A 23,133-nucleotide genomic window follows, 5' to 3' on the forward strand; every position below is an offset into this window, starting at 1 on the left:
GTGAAAATTAAACAGCAGTGTAGTGACAGAAGTGATTTATTGGTTCCTCCGATACAGGAGCGTATCCTCCTGGATCTGAATTAGTGACGCATGTTGGTGTGGCCCAATGCTTCAAGCTGTCCAGCGCTGTCAAGTCACAACTTCAATAAGCATGTGGATACTGTAGAGAAACACTGGGCAGAATAGTCTCAGCACAGATAATAATAATCTTATTCTGTATGGACTGTAGGGAGCATAATATGAAGCGGTACTGTACTTCTGACAAACCCACAAGCCTGTGAGACTGAATTCATCTTATAGGACACCGCACTGTGCTCACCATCAGAGTCAGGACTAGTCATATTGACAAATGAGTGTTGTATGTGTGTATGTTGTGCCTATATGTGTGGTTAGAAATGGGTACAAAAGTCTGAAATTGCCCTTATAGATTCTGGCTTATCTAAATTTCAGTAGCATGTGCAGAAACTCTATCATAGCTTTATATTCACAACAACAGCCGGCAGGAGGAAAGTGCAGGGCAGCCACCCAATGCAATTCAGCTTTATTATTAGTAGCTGGATACAAGAAGCAACGGAACAATGAGGATAACTCCAGCTGTTTCAGCCTGGCCCCTATTCTTTCATCATTTGCCACCATGGCACTTAATACTTAAATCACCCACTGCCTTTACAGAGTGGCTTTTATTTGGAAAGGTTGCGGAGCTGGTTGAATGTACTCCTATATGTCACTCGTAAAATGTGTAAAATCTATAAATAAAGACACGTTCAAAATTTAGAATAATGCAATTATTATTAAGACATATATGTAAACGCCTGTCATAGGCGCAAATGCACATGTGTAATTGATTGTATTAATGATTGCTAATTGGAGTGTAGCCTGTGCTTTGCCTGCTATGACCACCAAAAAAGTCAAAATGTCACCTGTGACAAAGGTTTCCCCTTTATTTCATGCATTTAATAAAGCAACTCCACAGTAAAACAAATAAATAGATGAACTGTGAGTTAGTCGTGGCGAATAAAATGACAAATAACGTGATAATAGGACCCAGTTTGAATTTAAATACAAATATTTAATGCTGTGATACACAGCGGACCATTCTGGGCAAATGTAACACCTAGATGTGCCAATAAGTTTCAGGGTGATTGTATTGCCAAGAAAAACATTTTGGACCCTGTGTTTCAGTGTCTGCTGCTAGGATTGCTGCCCATCTACAACAGCCAATAATTCACTCTGAGTGTGAATAACACCACAGACCTGAATGTTCTTTTCTACTTATTCCTTCAATTTTCTAACACCCTTAATAAGTAAACCAGCCAAGCCGTTCTTATTGGATATTGATGTGAGTGTAAATTCCTTTGCTATCTGGTCAAGTACTGCTCCGACCACACAGACTGCCCATTTATAGCACGCACTGAGGGGAAGTGAAAGAGGAGGGTGGAGCCTACAGTACTGCAGTCCCATTGAGAAGTGCTGTCTCTGTCTCTTCCATCTTTTCTAATCTTTGCCCATATTTTCTCTATATTGTAACACCCCCCTAATCTCAGTCCATCCTAGCTCCATTCTGACATTTCTCTTTCTCTCTCAGTGCCTGCATGATGCCACCCCGTCTCTAGGCCCTCCCTAATCCTGCTGTGACGACACAGATGATCCCCCTCCAGTCCCAGGACACCTCAGTGCTACACATTTGGCTCCTTGACTCATCCGGCTCATCCTCTGCAGCTATCAGCCACTGATCAGTCCGAACTCACTCTCTCTATTGGGGATTTCCTTTTCCAGACTCTTGTTTCAGACCTGGATTATCAACGGATCTGATGCTGAATCCTGATACGCCATCTGAGTTTGTTGTGGGTATGTGACGGAAATGTCAAAAGTCATCCACAGTCAAATGTGACAAGAGCTTTTCGGACACTCCTCATTCCTCTCCTTAATGGGTTTTTTCTTTGTTGGTTGGAAGCCAAAGCCATAGCACGACTGTTGCTGGGAAATAACTCCTTGTTATGAGGGGTTCTGAGGCCAAAAAGACTGAAAGCTACAGCTGTTTTTATGCTCAGTTTGTCTGCCGTACACCTGGGCTGTGGCAGGAAAGCTTTTCCCATGTTTGAGTTTTAATGTAAGGTGTTAGAGGCTGTGATACAGGAAGGACTGCTGTGTCCTGAGGCCGAAAAGTTTGGCACAATCTGTAGAGTTTTTCTATTTTCGTTGCCTGGTCTAAGCTGCCCAGTCCGGAGCAGCGTGCTTTCCAGATGCTGCCATGCCCATCATCAGCAACGCGAACCATGACTTCAGCAATCTGTCCGTCAGCGATGACAGCAGTCTCGACCGCATCTTCACGGAGATCCCTGAGACTGAGACCATCAAGGTATGATTAGAAGATAGTGATAAAGAATTACATCAAATAAGTGCTCAAGTTGTAAACAAGTTATTGTACACACACATACTTCAGATGCAGCTGTTGATGCATTGAAGCTTTCTATTGTTCACTCTCCAGGGTGTGTACTACAAGAGGGCTCAGTTCATCCGTCGTCCAGAGGACCTGGTGTCCGTCGACCATGCCATGTTGGCGGTGATCAACGTCGGGGGAAACCGCTACACCTTCCCCTGGAGCACCCTGGAGCAGTTCCCTCTCACACGACTTGGCCGCCTCTGTGGCTGCCGATCACTTGAGGACATCGCCAGCGTCTGCGACGACTATGATGAAGCCCGCAAGGAGTTCTTCTTCGACCGCTCGCCATCAGCCTTTAGGGTCATTCTCAACTTCCTGGCAGCGGGGAAGTTGCGTCTGCTGCGGGAGATGTGTGTCCTCTCCCTGCACGATGAGCTGACCTACTGGGGTGTGGAGATGGCGTACATGGAGCGCTGCTGTAAGAGGAAGATGTACACACGTGTTGAGGAGGTGCACGAGCTGGAGCGGCGCGAGGAGGAGCGCAGGCAGAGAAATGCAATGCAGCGTGTGCCAGTGGAGGAGACAAGGTACCGGAAGGTGATGAACTGGCTGAGAGATATGGTGGAGAATCCACAGTCTGGCTTACCGGGGAAGATCTTTGCCTGCCTGTCGGTGATCATGGTTGCAGTGACTGTCATCAGCTTGTGTATCAGCACCATGCCAGACCTCAGAGAGGAAGAGGACAGGGTGAGTGAACCAGGGCTTGCATGTTGTAAATGTACCTGAACTAAATTTAAATGATATTAATTAATCAATTTTAACAAAGTGTCTTAAAAAAGCGGCCATAAATTAAAATATTGTCGTAAGATGCCTACAGAGACTGTCAATGAGATCTATCGTGAGTGGTGTAAGTGATTACAGCTGTCTCTTCTCACAGTTGTCCCTGTTCAGGTAACAGAGCTGCTCATAACTTAACGTGACAAACTGGATGCTCATTATATCCAACACTAACTTTGTTTCCTGGAAACTAGCATTGAGTGAGAACCTTGTGTGCCTAAAGTATGTCAGTGTTTATGAGTGAAAAAAACAAATGTGAGTCTTGTTTTATTCACTTCAGATTCAGGCAGACATTGTGATGCTGCAAAAAGTCAAGCTTCAAAATTTTCACATATAAATTATCCCTGTCGTCACACCCTCTTAAATATCTCTGCTATGTGTGTTTGTGTTGTCATGCATGTCCTGTGTCTGCCCATAGCAGCGTGATATAATGAAGCCAGAGCTGCTCACCGAGGCCTGTCCAGTATCTGTCAGTAAACAATGGGGAATAATCAAATGAGCTTACTGTATCTCACACAAAAGACACTCGCACGCACACAATGTCCGCATCAGTACACTTCACAGTCGCACAAATTTGCACACATAAAAACACACATACATGCACTGGCAGTCACGTGCCTACACACGCATACACACAGTCACATGCACATACAGTAGTAATGAACTGTAACGGATACGGCTCTCCCTGAATTTTGCACACATTTACTCTCGAGTGTTCTGTTTCCTTCCAACTAAAATGTTGCTGCAGCACATCTACTATTCATTCATGTTCGAGTTTCCAATTACATACAGTTTTCACCTGCAGGCAAAAATTTAACCATTCTTCCTATTTTCAGCATCCTTTCCCTTTCTTTACGTAAATCTCTGCATCAGGAGAAGGTTGCACATCTTTTCCTAAGGTGCCCATAAATAAGAAATATTGCAATACATGTATAGGCATCCTGTGTGTGTGCAGAGACTTTGTTGTTCAACAGTTGTTGAGAAGTCATCAACAGCAGTGCCCCTGTATTGATTTTGATATGAGCAGCCGAAGGCAGCCAAAAGATCAAGTGCAGGAGGGTGTGATACTGGAGAATTTAGGGAGGCGGAGGAGAGCGCCGGTTGCAGAATGCTTGATGAGTTGAGAAGGCTCCCTGCCAGGAGGAGCCCGATAGTTGGTGACAGTCATAGGAACACAGATGGACACGATTGGACAGAGTCCCTGGGTCTGATTCACTGAGTGCTGTAAACCTGCATGACTGGGTGGTGCCTTTGATATGGACATTTTACAACATATGATAGGACTAATCTGTAAGAATTAGCCTATACCGGAAAAAGCACAGTGGGGTCAGATGCTGGAGATTTATTTTCTGTACACTGACAGCAGTGACAAGGTTCAAAACAAAAGAATCAGATATACAGCAGGGTGCGGAAAGCAAGGAGATATGCAGGCAGCTCAAGCAGAGATGCAATACAAGCGTTGCTGAATGCAAAGAGATTGTATTTTCTGATGTATGATATCAGAATCACATCTGAGATGTTGACAGGAAACTGGGCTTTCCTGCTAGTAAATCTCTCAGGTAAACACAGTAGCAGTGACGGAGCTGTCTTCAGGGGCCAGTACACTCCCGAGGGGCCAGCTAACTTCCCTTAACTCCTCACACACACAGCCTTAACACACATACACACAGATACTTGCCATTGTCATACTATATTGATTCTCCCTGACATGAGTATTTCAGTAAAAGCAGTTTTGTAAAACTTTATGCATGTTTTTTTATGGTTGTGACTGACATTACCATGCCTTGTTAGGACATTGTGGATTGTAAGGACATCTCAGTTGTGTGCTAGTGTGTGTGTGTGTGTGTGTGTGTGTGTTTGCATGGGTATGTCTGACATCCCTCTGCCTTGTGAGGACGTTGTGAGTTATAACGACATCTTAGTTGTGTACAACTTATCCTAAATCAGCACCCAGGGACATTTTGACCAATTCTCAAGGGCTGAGTCCAAGACCAAGACAATTCTGGGTCCAACAAGGCACAAGACTGAGAGAAGCGCAAGACTACCAAAAGTGGTTTCGAGACTAAACCCAAGGACAACAACCTTGGGTTTGTGTGTTTGTATGGTTGTGTCTGACATCTGCATACCTTGTGAGGACACTGTGGGTTGTACGAATATCTTAGTTGTGTGCAGGGCTGTGGTCAAGACCAACTTAACTGAGTCCAAGTCAATTCCAAGACCAGGTCCAGTTGATTCTGAGTCAAGACCAACTCCAAAGGCAGTGAAGACCAAGTCAAGACCGAGTCAAGAGCAAATCAAGACCTGTACAAGACCATAATAGGCAACAACTTATCGATACTCGCTTCAGTTCTTCATCAATACTCTTATCAGTTTTCATTTGCTTTTTGAAAAATATATTATTTTAAAAAATCCGAACAGGATTAGAATTCATTTATATTTAAAATAAACTAAATGTTGTTTCCAGAGCAGCAGCAGAAATGTTTACAACAGCAAAGTCACTCTATAAACTCAATAATATCTCACTGGAGATAAATCTAAAATGTCAATAAAATAAATCATATTCCTGACATCACAATACTGAGTGAAGTTCAGACAGACAGAGACAGGGATTACAGAGATATCAGTCAGAATCAGTCATTCATCCTGTCCTCTCTCCTCCTCCCTCTGCTGATTCACTGCCCGCAGGTACGGCTGGCAGAGGGGAGGAGGGGCTAGTTTGTCTCAGCCAGCAGATAAATCTACAAGAAAAATTTTAAGTTGCTAACCTAGCTTAAAAGCTAGACAACAGACACTGCTTGGCCCATTGCTGCAACACATCTGCAACAATTAGCTATTAGCCCAGCTAGCGTTCTGTGCTTGTGTGAAACAGAGTGTTGATTGATAACAGACTGCAGACAGAGCCAACTGAACTCTTTTTATGCATATTTACATGTTACAGTAACAAGTAAGAGGAACTCCTCTTCTCTGCTCCCCCAACACAGAGAGCATAGAAAATGCTGCAGTGTCATTGTAACACAAGTATAACTGATCTTAAATCAGTAGCCAGGAACAACTTGACTAGTTTTCAATAGCAGACCCCGAGACCAAGATAATTCCAAGTTCAACAGGGCACAAGACCAAGACAAGTGCAAGACTCCAGAAAGGTGGTCTTGAGACCAGACCCAAGTACTACAGCCCCGAGTGTGTGTGTGTGTGTGTGTGTGTATGTGTCACTGTTTTTGTGTTGTTGTGTCAAATGCCGGCATGCTTTGTGAGGACATTGTGGGTTGTAAGGGCATTTTAGGTAATATCTGGAAAAAGGATGGCAGCCCCCTCCAAAAGTACACAAATCCATCTGCCGCTTTCATGTTCTTCTCTCTGCATGTTCCTGATATTCAAACTATTTTCGTGTGTTTGGCTACTGAACTCCATCCGCACTATCCGGCTAGCCTGCCCTGGCAGGAGCAGCAGGACTCCTGTCATCTTTAATTCACATGGCCCTGCTGTTTGTCTCTGTCTCTGGTCTGCTTTGTGCTGCAGAGAGCCAAAATTCCCTCGTCCACTCATCATTCATTCTGCTCCTCTGCCTGCCTCGGTTTGGGTTAGGAGTGTGAAAGGAGAGATAGAATAAGTGGATGATGGAGGAAGAGAACAAATACAGGATATGTCTGAGAGAGGGAAAGAAGGAATATACTTTAAAGAGAAAATTAAAAAGGGAGAATGGATTCTAGTGAATAAAAAACAACGGATAAACAGTGCTTCATTTTCCCCTCTCCTCCTGCTCCCCTATGCAATGTGTTCCTGCCTGTCCTCAGTTGATCCCCTCTATCAAACAGTATATCACTATGAACTAAATGCTTTGGGAGAGGCCTTTATCTTACAGCTCAGTTTCAAGCCCCCTGATAATAAGCACTCTGTCATTTCTCCATCCCCTGCTGTGGGTGTGTATCTCTCTGCTGCATAAGTGCTCTACTCTTTATGTAAAAACTCTCCATATAACTCCGGAGCCGCTATTATTCCATCCGGCTGTGTACAGCTGAAACATTTTGATGGGAAGCACAACCTCCCCTGAGATGTTTCATGCATTGAGCATGAAATATTCATATAAAAGTAGGGAGTCAAAAGTTGACTTAGTTGATAGAAAGGTTAACCTGCCTGAGGAGCTTTAAGGACTGCAGTCCAGGAGTAGCAGCATTTGAATGTCTGGATGGTTGTAACCAAAACTAAAACGTCCAAGGTCATTAAGTGAGCATCACACTTTTCCATCATAGATGTTGGAATGTGCCAACAACATGATTTGGACATTTTGTTTTCACTATTTGTCAGGTAAAATGTTGGCTAAGTTTACATAAGTAAAAGATTTTTTCACTTTGTTCACTGAATCAAACAGATCTGATGTCACTGATATCTGTTTTTCCTCAATGACGACAATGGGGACATCATCATCCTGCACAGCTAGTTAACTATCTGGTGATATTTGTGAAAATTACGTCAGAAAAATAGCATCAAGCACAGGTGAGACTAACACAGCAGTCCAGGTTGTTGTGAGTCTGCATATATACGTTTCAATCAGGAGAGACAGGTGAACGAAGTAAAGAGAATAGTTTAACACGGATTACAGGAGTTAACAGATGATATGTGAGGATTAGGATTTCACAGAAAGACTTTGGCGCTTAGATGCTGCAGGGAGATTTTGTAACTTCCTCAAACCTAACTGTGACAAATCAGATGTCATCATCATCGTTCCCAAATCTCTTATCAAATCCACCCATAACTTCTCCCTCTCCATCGATGGCTCCACTGTGCTAACCTCCCCCCATGTCTGTAACCTTTGATCAAACTCTCTCCTTTGACCAACATATCAAACACATCACCAAAACAGCCTTCCTCCATCTCAGAAACATCACCCACCTCCATCCATCACTCTCCTTTTCAGCTGCAGAGACTCTCATTCATGCATTCATGACTTCCAGACTGGACTACTGCAACAGTCTCCTCTAGGGTTTGCCAGCCAGAACACTCAAGAGACGACAGTATATCCAGAACTCAGCTGCTCGTCTTCTCACACACTCCTGCAAGCGTGACCACATTACCGCCGTCCTTCATAACCTTCACTGGCTCCCCATCCCCCATCGTATCCACTTCGAACTCCTCATCATCACTTACAAAGCTCTCCACAACCTGGCTCGCCCCTACCTGTCTGAGCTCCTCCACCAGCACACTCCCTTCCATACCCTTAGGTCTGCTGATGCAAACCTTCCCATCCCCCCCTCCCCCTCACTCTCCACCTTCAAGAAAACCCTCAAAACACACCTTTTCAAAATGGTCTACAACCTCTAAATCAGTGTTGTTGTTTTTTTGCTTTTGATTGCTGTTGTTGCTCTTTGTAAAGCATCTTTGAGTATCCTGAAAAGGGCTACATAAATCCAGTGTATTATTATTAAATGAGTGCTGTCTGCCCTGAGCAGCAGCAAGAAAAATCCCCAGATGGAGTCGAAATATTGGTTTTGGTGGCTGGTGACTCTGCTGAGTCTGATGAGGTTGATGAAGCTGACGAATCTGCGAAGACTAGGCAGTGACAGGGAGGTGGATGGTGCCCACAACTGCAGCGTGAACATACTCAAGGCAGAAAGAGAATCCTATTTAAAAATACAGCAGCAAGATGATAGGTTAAAAATGAAGGTGTGTAGCTTTGCTGTTGGCTAAGTGTGGTCAACCCCAGACAGCAAGAAATTATGAATGAGCTTGCATGCGAGGAGTGAATAACAGATGCTATTTCTGACTAAGCTTTTAGTAGAGCTTCATAACAACTTTTAAAACAACATATTTGATTAGTGTGGTAAAAAAAAATGTAACTGCTCAGCAATCACTACCACTACCTCCATGTTGACAGAAAATAATGGCTGCAAAATGGTGTGGTCATTCAGTGCTATTAGTTAGGACAAAACAAAATGACCCCCAGTTCTAGTAAGGAATCATATAACATGAATACAATGAGAGGCTTAATCTATTAACTGAAATAAAATGGCAATTCAGTCTGATTATCAGGCTATAAAGTTGTGCAAAATACGACCTTGATTTCACTATTTCAATGTCATCTTAGACTAAACTATTCCCTTTCTATTCATGGCCCTTTGATTTAATCTTTCTGCAGTCGCTGCATGTTTTTTCGACTTTTTCCATCAACATCACACATTACAGTGAGCATATCGAGTAGTTCCTGAGATACATTTGCACTGTGACTGCCGTCCTGACCCAGCGCTGACCCCTGTAATCTCTGGCAGGATAGCAACAGTATTTATATTGGAAAGACCAGGGTGCATGCAGTTTTTAAATCTCTCTAGAAAGCAGCAGCTCTCAGTGCGAATTGATAACCTGCTCGAGTTTACATCTCGCTGCTGTTTAAATGTCAAACATCCACCAAAGACACTGACTTCCTTTGCACATATTTCTGAATAAAACTTTTCAGGAAAGCAGCATTCAGTTTTACGCATTTACCACACATACTTCAGAGTGTTTTGCTCTCAGTGAGTGTCACTCCCATTTATGCCTTTAATATTCTTGCCGGATGATGGGGTATTTTCAGACAGCCTCATCAGATTTGCTCTCCTTTTCCTAATTCAGTCATATGCTGGCCTGGGGAGTAATTGAAGTGGCCGCTTTATGTCCTTAATGCCATAAATTGGAGTGGGATTTGCTGTTCAATAATTACCTCCCAGGGCATCAATCACAAGTATCTGAAGAGAGAAAGACAGTTGAGTAGCAGACTGCATGACTTAAGCTTCTGACTGTGGGTTTTGACACGTTTTCTGATTGACTTTTTCCCTTGTTCTCAAGCAGAGACTTGTCAATAAGCTTATTGAACCATCGAACCTGTCTGGGCAAGTGATTGCAGAGAGGGCAGACTGGTGTGTGATTTTTTTATTCTACTGGGAAACAACAGAGAAAGAGAGACAGAGTGAGACGGAGATAATGTGTCTTGTGACGTCTGAAGTGAAGATAAGATAATTCTTTATGTATTAAAGTGGAGGGAGGAAACAGAAGCCTTGGTCAGGGAGAGGGAATGGGAGATAACAAGAGAACAGAGTAAGAGGGGAGGATGTAAACACTAAACCATCCGTGAAGCCTCCTTTCTCTCCTTCCTCTCCCTCATCTTTCCTCCCAGAGGAGCTGTCCTAAGTTTAAAGACTGTCTGAGACATGGCAGTATCACCTGGGCACAAAAGGAAAAGAGGACGCACATAAGCTGAGCACACAATCTCCCAGGACATGCACATATGGCCATGGCTTACTGTACATTGTACGATTTGTTATCTTTTATGAATGCAATCAATTTCTGAACAATAATAGTGGACTTAATATGCATTTAAAATGGTAATTTCAGCACATAGTATTTTACAGACTCTTAAGTTTGGGCGTATGAAAAACAGATTAACATTTGCGGTCTGTTGTGAAGAACAGAACTGAAGAAAAGAGCTGTCACAGAAAATAAAGCTGGGTTACATAAGGCCAGAGAGATCAGAGGTAAAGATGTTGTATGATGTTGATGATTACTGATGTGAGGGAATGAATACATGCTCAGCAAAGGTTTTCTCTTCAGCGCGAGGACAAAAGTTCAATTCTCTGATCCTGACAAGCTGCAAAAAACGCAAACACAACCTCTGTTGTGGTCACAAAATGAGCTTTTTATAATCGCTGATAAACAAGGTTTGTTATGTTGGAATCAAACAAAGTGGCTGTGTGTACTGCATGAACATCAGTAAAGTTAAAAGTGATTATTGACAGCGACAGTGTGTCTGCTGCAGAGACATATTTTCAGAGATAAATCACCAATTAAATAGCATACACCCCATTTTACAATACAATGCTAATGTCATTAAGATAAAGTCAGTTTGTGTAATAGTGTGTAATCACACTGAGTCTGTTAAATGACGTTCCATTCTCGTCATGTCCAACAGAGCTATGGTGATGGAATATCAATGTTACAGCCGGAAATAATAACCCGGAACCAGTCACTGTCGGGAATCCTTACCCGGGTGTAATTTATACGCATGAGCTTCCTTTAAGAACGGGGGTTTGACTGGTAAGAGGATCATTAATATCTCATAGCCTGAACTTCACCCGTGCAGCATAGTGCCATGGAGATCTATCCTTGTTAGGCCCCATATAAGGGGTACTTAGAGTACATACTCATCCCTTTTTGAGACAGGCTGTAAGGCTCTTTAAAGCCATTTCTCACCAGTGTGATGTGAAGATATTGTGAAGAAAAATCCACATGCAAATTTTCTGCATGCCAACTATGCACACAGGGTCCAGTGCAAATTATCCATGTTGTCATCTTTCATTTTTTTGTTTCGTGTTCCTATCCACACAGAGAATATAAGGGGATAACGTAACTACACAATAGGACTAATTGGATTCCAAATTTTATGCTAACACTAGCTGTTGTGGCTAGTCCCATTTCAAGACCAATGTATAACATCAGCAAGCTGCTCAGCGATCTCAAATCATATTGTGTGCTGAGAAGAATTATTAGATGTTTCCCTATTTTGGCAGCAAGCTAGCTATAACCTTGAGGTATGACATGAGTTGCAGCAAAGGATTTCAGTGGTGAAACATATATTTCCACAATCCACTAAAGTCAAGGTCCTGTGTGTGTCTTTTTTAACCCGCACAAATGTTATGCAGGCATTTGCAAGCTTCATAAGAACCTGGAAAATCAGCATTTATACATTTTCATGCAAACTGTTGGTGATCAAAATCGGTGCTTGGGGTGAAATGGCTTTTAATGAAGAGAGTAGCCTTGGGTTACCATGGAGTTTTCCAATTTGCAGTAAATGGTTTGTACAGCATACAGCAGTGTTGCAGTACTCAAGATTGGTCTTGGTCTTGAGACCAGACTCAAGACCACTTTTTGAAGGTCTCAGTCTCATCTCAGACTTGATCACATTTTAAGCGGGTCGTATCTTGGTCTCAGAGGAAGACCACAACTGTGGGTGTGTCAAGAAATTGCCTGCAAAAAAGGAGTGCTGAATGAAATTGGTTAAGTTGATTTCAGTTTCTTCTGACAAGAATTCTACAGTGCCCTCTGAATACTTTACAAAGACATTTCTCATAGTGCACACATAGTATGTCTACAAAATGATGCATGAAGAGGAATTTAGACTTGTTTTCTGGGGGTGTTTTTATGTGAATATGGATCTTTCAGATCAATCTAAGGAGTGCCTGCGGTTTACATGTCCAACATTTTATCATAAGCGGGTCATGTCCCACACTGGTCTGGTCTTGTTTTGGTTTCAACCCCTCAAAGTTCTGTCTCGTCTTGATACCCTCTGGTCTTGGTCATGACTTGGTCTCAGTTTAGGTGGTCTTAACTACAACATTGGCATACAGTACTCTGGTTGAGCACAACACAGTTGAAAAAGAAAAAAAATTGAATGACCGGGAGGGACTTTATCTTTTGCCACGATAGCTCTGCTTGTCATATCTTCAACAGCCACAGTTTGTTCTCTTATCTGTCATTTTGCATTTTGCATTGTCCGGCTCCATTGAGAATCATTTTGAAAAGATCAAAGTGTTGGCTGTGATAAAATCTCAAAAGAATTGCTGCTTATTCGTGTTCGCCTCCTGCTTCTCAACTGTGCAGAATTGCGTTGTGCGAATCAACAAAGCCAGTTTCCAAATTTATTGTCTCTGAGGGGGAGTTGTGATTCGGTATCCAGCATTTTTGACTGTCTGGACTTTAAAGCATGAATGAATTTACCCTGCAGCTCCGAGCAACACAGCTAACAGTCAAACAAAAAAATCTAACAATGCAACTGTAGGTCTTCCCAGCATATAATTTTATTTAAGGTAATTCAATTCCACACCTGAGATGTGAAACACATACTGTAACAGGAGATACAAAGAACTAACAGTAAGGCTTTAAATGACTCAGTCTGCTCATGTGTGTGTGTGTGTGTTTGTGTGTGTGTGTGTGTGTACTCTCTTTGTCTTTTCTATACACAGAGTCAGCTTGCTACACTTGCTGAGCTGAGAAGACAAAGCACCATCATCAATCTTGAGCCTCGTTTGAATGTTTAACAACAGCGGCACGAAATTAAGAATGTATTCTTCATGTGCCACAATTTTTATCTTCCCCTCTTCATAATTTCAACCTCCATTAAAGGAACATGAAGGGAGCATAAATAGGTGTCCGAGTCTGTAAACTCTGTTGGCACAGCAGGGCAGGACCGTGCCTGGCAGTCAGTCAGAGTGACTGTAAGTCAACAAGAGTAAATAAGACTGTAGGCATGCCAGTAGCTAGAGAGAGAGTAAAAGGGAGAGGAAAGAGAAGAAAATGAAGCAGATGCAGAAAAGAAGAGAAGGGTGATGAACCCATTGGATGCCACTGGGGTGTTCTTAATGTCACACGCACATACAGATGGAGTTGAACATACAGTAGCTGTAGATGACCTTATCATCAGAGCTGAGATATGGTGAAACAGACGATTCAAGGTGATAAAGTCAATAAAAGAAAGCAGTGTCCCACAACTTTTAAATTTTGCTTAGGTTTCCACTGTATAGCAGAAATACCTCAACTCTTAATCCTAAACATCCTCAAACCCCAAGAGGATCTTATATGATTGAACTATATGCTAATTACCACATTAGCACATGTGTGAATGCACATGCACTATTAATTAGCACGCACATGCATTTCCTATGTTTATGTCTGCAGGCCGTTTGACCGTATCAGTGCGGAGCAGATTCCATGCCTATTGCGGCCTATCTGGTTATGAGCTGTATTCCCTCTGTCTGATGTGTTGCATGGCTGCCAAGTGGGATTATGGGATAGAACAGCAAAGTATGAGGTGTTTATCCTGTCCGTGCCAGGATGGGATTGAACAGCACAGCACAGCATAGAGGAGTACAGCACAATGGAGTAGAGCCTCTTAGATCTGAATGTTTTGTGGGGCAGATTGTTGAGAGATCGTCGTATTCAGTTAATGTTACGGCGAAAAAGTGATTTCACAGTTTACAGTTTGCTATTTTTTGCGCTTGATGAATTAAAGCTCAGACTTTTTAAACAGAATGGACTCATGGAGATATACACAATTTGTCCTTTTTTAAAGCTTCTTGGTGCTTTTTTCTGATGATCTTAACCTTTTAATAATCTTTAAAAGAAGGACAGAAATATATTTATCAAGGACATAAAATGCTGCAAATGTCAGGCACCATTCACAGCCGTGCAATACTGCCAAAAGAATAGTAAGATGTTCACTGGCGATAAAGTGTTTCCTTCTAAGGACTGAAGGCCAGCGGGCTGAATGTGTGCCTCACCAGACCAAGACTACAGTAATGGTGCGTTCATCAACAAGTCAGAAATTTTGATACCTATGGGAAACTTAGGAGACTTTGATAACACAAATGACAAAGTCAATAACTATTAGGGCTGCACCCTGAAAGTCGAAGATTCAAATCATCAGTCAGAGACCCTTCAGTCAACCAGGATTCCTTCAAGTTGAGCAGTTGTTTTTTTGTTTGTTTGTTTGTTGTTAGTCTGTATGCAGTGTACTTCTGGGGACATTTCGGTCCCCAGATATGATGAGCACTCTTTACTTTCACGCTGTTCTGTGGTATGAGCAGCTGCAAACCTGAGACCCAGTGCCAGTCTGAGTGAGACAGAGGCAGCTGCCCAGTAGAAGATAAACTTTGCTGGGCAGAATCTCGTTAGCATAGTTAGCCCACATTAGCTGGGAGGGCTAACTTGGCTTCTTTACTATATTACACACGTCACTGTCACCCTGAATGTCTCGTCAAACCCTGTTCAAACACCCAAACTCCATGTGGAAAAAAAGGAACGAATAGTCGAATATTTTCATTGAACAGCCAAACCTCATTTGACTGACATAATTCTGAGTCAGGTACAGCCCTAATAACCATTGTATATCTTGTAAATATAGCCTGGTTTCATGATTTACCAGATGATGACAATCACCTGAATGCACCATAAAAGAGCTGAACTGTTGGAAAGGACACTTAGTCAATGTCCTCCATATTTTCTTCAAAAGAAGGCTGCAGAGTTCTTCAACTCTTTGGAGGAGCCTTTGGATTTTGATAAGCTTGTTGACCCATTACAGTGTGTTTTCTTTTGAAATGTAGACATAAAAAAAGATCAGATCTGAATTGAGACAGATGAGGAATTAAAAGCAAAAGTGGAATGTGCACCATAGCTAGTAAGTCTCCGTTTTTGGACTGTCCACCTCAATCAAGACTATTAGTCCATGGCGCCGGTTCTCGTGTCAAAATTGCCCAAATTTTATGTGTAAGCAAATACACTAATCGCAGCGTTTCCTTTGAAATGAATTGATTTTTTCACAGAACTTTGCTGGCATAAATGCTGACGCAGCTGGGCCTTTTGAATAGCAGAACGAAATGTTGCAACAAGGCAACCAACCTCAAAGAGCTCTCTCGATATAAACTAAGATGCTAATTGGTGATAAGGAGCAGCTGCGGAGGCATCAACAGATCAGGGCTGATTAACGATGAACCAAAGGCAGGACAGGAGAGCACACTGAGGGCACCTATTGGACAGGTGAGGAATGACATGGACAGGGAAACTAGAAACATCATAGAAAGAGAAGAACTGAGGGCAGACGAGGACGGAGAAGAAGAACACTGGTGGCTGATACACAACATGCAAACACACACAAGAGACAAACACATCAGCAGCTTGATTCCCTCGAGGTTATATACCGAGCAGCAGGTGTCCTCCCCTGCACAGTTGCCCTCTCTGATCACTGCAGCGCACCAGAATCTGACTCTGCCTGGAGCTAAAAATCAAACACCCCTTCACACTGCAGCTCCACCCCACTGTAACTGAAGTCAAACGCACCCTTTGCACTGTGCCTCTGCATTCCTACGTGCATCCTGCAGAGCCAGGAGCAGATGTGTGCGTATGTGTGTGTGTGTGTGTGTGTGTGTGTGTGTGTGTGTGTGTGCTTCATTTTAATCTAATTTTCTGATGTGCTTATTGATGCAACAAATTGATGGGACACTTTCGACGTGTTTTATCTATTAAAACACATCGAAAGTGTCCCATCAAACAGTAGTTCATCGTGTGCACAGGGTTGTGACCATAAAAGTATACGTGACCCCTTCACTTTGTGTGTTTGTGTGTGTGTACTGGAGTGTCTTGAGCAAGCAGATTGCTGACGCACCTAAAACATCTTGAATTTGATGAGACACTAAAACACTTTAGAACACTGCATGAAAAACTAACTCAACAGAAAATTGCTTTTGCAGCATTTTGTAGAGAAAACTTGAGGCTTTATTTGAGTGTGTGTATGTAGTTTGTGTGATTGTGTTGGAGCTTCTTTTCTATTTTCTATTTTTCAACCCAATATTTGGGGTTTTCAACAATGCACAGCCTTCATCTTTATCCTGTATTCTTTCAAACAATCCTGGAGAAGAGACCCTACCAAACTGGAAAGTCTTGAAAATCTTGTGCTGTTTGTGTGTGTGTGTGTGTGTTTCACTTTGTGAGTGTGTGTGCGTGCAGCATCCTGACAGACAGAGAATAGAGACTTATGGGGTGTGAAGGAAACCCTATGCTTAAGATGTCACCTCATCTTTTCCTCATCAACTGATCTTGTAATCCCTTTCTCCTGTATCCTTCTACACCGCTTAGCCACCTACTCTTCCTCCATCTGTTGTCCCCTCTCCTCTATCATTTTTCTCCATTAGGGTGTTTGTGCGTGAAGGAGCTGTTGGTCTTTGTCAGTGATAGGACACTCGGCAGCCTGTACCACAGCCTCATATGGAGATGAAACTGTTTCACATTCTGGAGTCGGTGGACAGCGTGTCTTGGGAGACTGGGTGGCTCTTTTATCATAATACCTATCAAGGATTCTTTGCAAATGAGTGGGTGCAAACACAACTCCTAACATGCATCCCGTGTGCATTTGTGCGTACATGCAGCGATCAGGTTACAGCAGAAGAGCCTCATGATAGATGGAGGTGTCACATGATACAAGCCCTTTAATAACCCATGACTGGTGAACACAGTGCTTGATGTGCAGTATTTCAGCGAAGGCCAGCAGAGTGGTGTTCAACCACACCCCCTAATTGTGTCCCCCGTGTCTTTCTGTCTCTGTCGGGGCCGCCCAAGCCCTTCCCTCCTCCCTTCTTTAAAAGTGGTCGCAAGGTCAGTACAGCAGCATTGAGAAAAGGGATTCAGTGGTGCAAAGTATGTTCAAGGTCTGCTGCAAGGTATAGCTGATGGACAGAACATTTTCTTTTGTCTCCTTTTCTGCCCAAATCTGTCGATTCAGTAGGATCATCATGGGGGGATTTTTTACCTGATTGGGAAAGAGATGAAGAGGCAGCTGCAGAATTAGAGACATGCTGTGACCGAGGCAGAGAATGAAATTCAAAGTTAGAACAAAACACCAGGGAGCATTCCTGAGGATAATAACCAAATTTTAAACACACTGCAGTTTATAGTTGCGCAGTGGTTAGAAAAGCACACATCCACATGTCTATGTATCATCCATGGGCAATCCAGTTGCCAGAAGGAATGAACATTACTCCAAACCACAGATATGTTACATGTGAATGAAACTTTATGTTTCAACAATGTTGTGGTTAACAGGTTTAGGCGCAAAAGATCAATTAGGAAAAGACCATATTTTTGCCTAAGATATGCTGTTTGGGGGGCATAATCCCAGCAGGAAATGTAGCGTTGTCTTGGTTATAAAACAACAGCATTTCATGGAAATATCCTGCTAGTGGGTCACTAAAAATACTTATGTTTGAAGCCTAAAAAGCCATTATAAACACAGCAATGACCTGATACCAAGTGGCAACCTCCAAGGCTAAAAATGAAGCCAAAACAGAAGTGCCAAAAACTGCAATTCATTGAATGGCCACATGAGGTTGGCTCCAAAGCATGTTAAAATACCCAACGTTACAGCAGAAATAAACAGCTTACAGCCTGGTACAAAAAACAGTTTCGATCTCCATGGCCAATTTTAGCATTCATAACAACTGTACAGGGGGAGAATTTTTTATACCTCGCCTGTTTTCATTTTAGTAAGGCCCAAAGTTATGCTTATTTAAAGGCGGAGCCACTTCAGGGACCGGCCTTTTGTGAGGTGCCACTACAGTCTATAAGTCAGATCCACCCATATGGTTGCTTCTGGCTCCAAAAGCCAAGATGGTGATGGCCAAAGTGCTGAACCCGAGGCTCCAAAACGGGAGTCCACAAACCGATGAGTGACATCATGGTAGCCACATCCGTTATTTGTACAGTCTATGTATATGTGTGATTCAGTTTGCAGAAAAATACAATGCTAACATTTTCCTCTGGTGGCTGTGCTGCCATGGAACAGCGTGACAGCTGTATACAGTGAGAGTCGTCCTAATTACCAACTGAGGACAGTGAAATGTGGAGCTCTATCTGATCCACAAGTAGAAAAAAAGTCACATTCATAATTTAGAGCTATAGAGCTTTCTCTTGTCTAACAATAAAGAAACACATTTACACCTCATACCCGTGGTACACAGAGTGACCCTGCTGTGGAAACATCCGGCAGCTGTCTCACTGTGCAACTATGGGTCACTTACAGAGGGGAGATGGGAGGCTGTGAACAAGAATGTAGAACAGAGATGTAAAACTGAGAAGGTGCTGATGAAACAGCAAGATTCAACTAGTAGTTGTAATGGCAAGCTTGAATTATAGTGACAGTCAACCCACACTAAGAATTACTATCATGTGATTTTTCACCCTTCGCAAAGAGGAGTGTGAGTGTGTTTTCTGTGTCAGGACTTATTCATATTCAACTGCCACATCAGTGAAGGTCGGTGTGTGTGTGTGTTTTTGTGTGAAAGACAAGTATACTATATTGCACCAATTTCATCTCTCTGATCATCTGCCCAGCCATTAACACAAACACTGACATTATAATGTAACACCCTGAAAATGATCATAATCATGCAATAAATGCCAGATGTTTCCTCAGAGGGATGACTGCAAAAACCAGCCAATTACACTGCAAAGTCAGAGCCATACATTAGCTCGTCAATTCAAGGACCTTTCATTATCTGCTGCAGTAGCACAAACTGTCAATTTACTCGTTGACGTTAGATACCGAGGCCTTTTCCTCCAAAACGAGCATCAATAATCACACTGCACTCAGCTCATCATGTTTTTTTTTCCTCCTCCCAGTAACAAAATGTCAGAGTTACATAACAATCTGGAATCAGTTTAAACACGATTTTGGATTTTAGTACAATTTCCATTCAAACTACCTCAAACTGACTATTTCGCTCTCTCTCTGAAAGACAGTGATATTTTAGTGTGGATAAATGTAGGTGTCAAAAACAAATAAAAACAATCACCTTGTTCTGCAAGTTGTAGAAAAATTCCACCATCCGATTCACCACCACTTCAGAAACAAGTGATATTTTTTATCTGCACTGGCAAGGTTTTTCAAGTAGTTCATCAGGTCTAGTGTAATGTTATTAAGATTTTGATGACACAAACTTCCATTATGAATGAAGAGTTATGGACAAAAGAAGGAGCAGAATGAAAAGCAGTTCAACTGTAGCAAGACGTGCTCAAACAGCACTTTAAAATCACCCTGCTTTATTCATGTATTCAGGGCGGCTGGCTTGTGAGAAGTTGACAGAGATATGAGAGATCTGTTCATTTTGTTTTTGTGAGTTGTCCTTTACAGTCTCCCTTGGTTACCTTTTTGTAATATTTGGTGAGCTTGTTTCAGCTTGAGGTTTCTTCTACAGAAAGGCATGTACTTCGCTGACATCTTCTTCTCTGTGGGACTCTGTTACGCAGGTTTTTGGCATGTGGTCACTTCAGATGTCCCTGTCCTTAGAACACCCTGTATGATGATTCCACCCTCTCTGCGGCCTTTGTCTTAATTTGACATTGAAATGTGTTAATACAGATGGTAATGTGAAACACCGTGTGACACAGCTGCCGGGGTGAACAGTGTCCGAGCTGAAATGAGCTGTCACTGACTTCAGTTCCAGAGAGAGTTGTAGAGAAGAGATAAGGTCAGGGAGATAGTGGGTATTGTGGAAGGTATTGTGCATGCAAGTGTGTATCTGTGTATGTGTGTGTGTGTGTGTGTGTGTGTGTGTGTGTGTGTGTGTTTCAAAGAGCAAGAGACCAAAGTGGCAAGCTGTAACAAATGGCCTATCAGGCTGAGGGTGAGAAAGGTGTTGCAAAGCCCTGATGGCCCTAATGTCAGCACGCGAGAGAGAAAGAGCAGCGAGGATGGGAACAAATGAGAGGTGCAGAACGCACATGAGAGAGATAACATGTGAGCGGTGGGGAGAAAGTGTCTGAGAGATTGAAACAAGACAGACAGGCAACCAGAAATCTCAGCAGGGCTCGACATTGGACAGAGAAAACATGAGGGATGCAGACAAGATTAAGGAGGAGAGGTGTAAAGGTTAATATTTAGTTAGCGATTTATTGAAGTAGTAATTCTCAGGGACAGATCCTTTAATCTATCAAACGTGTCCTCTGCTTGAGGAACAGATATCCCCTGGTCAGTCCTTTAGGTTCTCTGGAGAAATCATGGACTTTTCAGATGAAGCCATTGTGGTCCCACTATTTACTGTGTGGGCTGCTGTACTGATAACTGCTGCTCTGGAGCCGTATGCAATGATTAAAGTTTAATATGCCTTAACAAACAAGGAGTGAATGATGAATTCAGTGAAATGGATATTTAATCTTTTATTAATATTTGGAACTGAATGGGTAATCTTTAGAAATGGATTTGTTTTTAGTTAATATGTTTTAAAGCTGCACTGACTGCTAAATTACTATTTGTAATGTGAAAGGTGCCCGCAGAGCATTATCACTTAACGCTGCAATTGTCCTCATCTTTACTTTCAGCCATTTTAGCTCATCAATCTGCTGTTTGAAACCTCGTTTCCAGCTGTAGCCAGCAGCTGTTTTCAGTGGAAAAACCACTGATAAACCCACCTCATGTTACCTGCCCTGCACCAAATGGCAGACAGATAAAATCAGCAACTAGATGGTGAACACGGTGGAGCATTAGGCAGCTTAACAATAAGATATTTCCCTCAGGAGTCAGTGGAAGCCAAAACTAAAAGAGTGAAGGAGAGTGAACATGAGTGAATATGAGTGTGTATGTTCACATGTCAGGTGGACATGTGCAACTGTTTATTAACAGGTTTGCTTTATTAGGTGATGATATGAATTTTCTGTCCGTCCGTCTCTCAAGAAGGCCTTTGGGAATTTCTTAAATTTGGCACAAACTTCCAATCAAGCATGATTAGATTTTGGTGGTCAAAGGTCACTGTGACCTCACAAAACATGTTTTTGGCTATAACTCAAGAATTCAGGCGCTATTTATGACAAAATTTCACACAAATGTCTAATAGGCTGAGATGATAAAATGATGATATTTTATATCCAGAAGGTCATAGGTCAACTTCACTGTGACATCATAATATTCTGCAAAAAATATTTGAAATTTCTGGCCATTACTCAGCGTTATATTTCAGGAACAGAAGGGGAGACATTTGGTCAGATGGTTGGTGACTGTAATCTTGTGTGTCTAACCTTAAAATTGGTGATTGCATAGATCCTCTGTTCTGCCAGGTTGATGGTGTATGTGAAGCATCCATGGTTTGCCAAAAAAATACACTTAATGCCTTTCATTAAATTGCTTCAGTCTTCAGTGAATACATTATATGTCTGGACAGAGATGGATATAAACAACCACAAAGCAGTAATTGTAGTTTTTACATGAAGCTGCTCATCATTTCGAATGTTCAGACTGTCAGCTGTTTACAAGTGTTCATTTTTGATGAGTATGCTGTAATCATGTTCGGAAATGGTTTGAATTGGTGCTGATTCATGAAGCATTTTGTAGTTTCTTGTATGGCAGCAGAAAACAAAATTCTGAAAACAGTTTGGTGCAATCGGGATGATGGAAAAGCTGAAATGAAGCACTGACAGAAATCTGCTATATTTTAAAGTCTTTAACTTTTGATTTACAGTATGGTTAGGATGGAAAACTAAACACTCATTAACTTAAATTGATCTTTAGCATTACCAGAAAGCTTTTTACTGCCTTTTTACAGTCAGAAGTCCTAAAAAATGTAGCCACTTTGGAAACATGATGCCAGCAAATACAGTCTCAGCCAAATATTGTTTAAACTCGCAGAACTATCATTGAAATTCTGATGTAGATCCCAAGTCTTCCAAAGATAACAAATATATCAAGCTGAATATTCAGATAACATGTACAGTATAACATAATGCATAACACACATCAAGAATATTTCCATTTGATTAATTTACGCAGACATACACTGTAAAATATTTGACTGTGCATTTACAGTGAATTACTGGCTACTACGTAGTTGCATTCCTTTCACAGTAAATTACTGTGTCATATTTACAGTAAATTGCTGTGAAATGACAGCTGTTTACTATGATCTCACAGTAGTTATGCCTGCATATTACTGTGCTTTAGCAGTATGCTCCTGTAAAATTACTATATTTAACTGTGACCTCATAGTTTACATACATATGATTACCATGATTTAGCAAGATGTTCCTGTAGAATCACTGTAATTCACTGTAATCTCACAGTGAAACTCTATTGCTGTTATTTAGTCGTATGCTTCTATAAAATTACTATATTTACCTACATGAATTTAACAATAAAATTCTGAACTTGGTTAACTATCACAGTAAAAGCCTGTGTGGTGTTAATAATGTAATTTATTGTGAGTCACATATTGTAACTTGTAACGACTTAAAGACCATCCAAAAGTCAAACTGTGTCAGCTGTTATCTTACCTTGAAAATCCATATTCAACATTTTTTTCCATAGATGCCATATTTCTCACTTCTAAATTAATGGAAAAAATAGAAGCCACCTTAGC

At 41.9% G+C, this 23,133-nt stretch overlaps 1 protein-coding gene across 1 annotated transcript in view; it reads left to right on the top strand.

Annotated features, from left to right (window-relative positions):
• Nucleotides 1-23,133, top strand: part of kcng4a (potassium voltage-gated channel, subfamily G, member 4a) — a 30,646-nt gene that overhangs the window by 1,513 nt on the left and 6,000 nt on the right. Inside the window, exons 2-3 of the mRNA XM_049575215.1 lie at nt 1,586-2,359; nt 2,489-3,130. Coding sequence (XP_049431172.1) covers nt 2,252-2,359; nt 2,489-3,130 — 750 coding nt within the window. The 5' untranslated portion in view covers nt 1,586-2,251. The remainder of the gene's footprint in view (nt 1-1,585; nt 2,360-2,488; nt 3,131-23,133) is intronic.

This window comes from Epinephelus fuscoguttatus, linkage group LG4 (genome assembly GCF_011397635.1).
Source record: "Epinephelus fuscoguttatus linkage group LG4, E.fuscoguttatus.final_Chr_v1".
Classification (NCBI taxonomy): Eukaryota; Metazoa; Chordata; class Actinopteri; order Perciformes; family Serranidae; genus Epinephelus; species Epinephelus fuscoguttatus.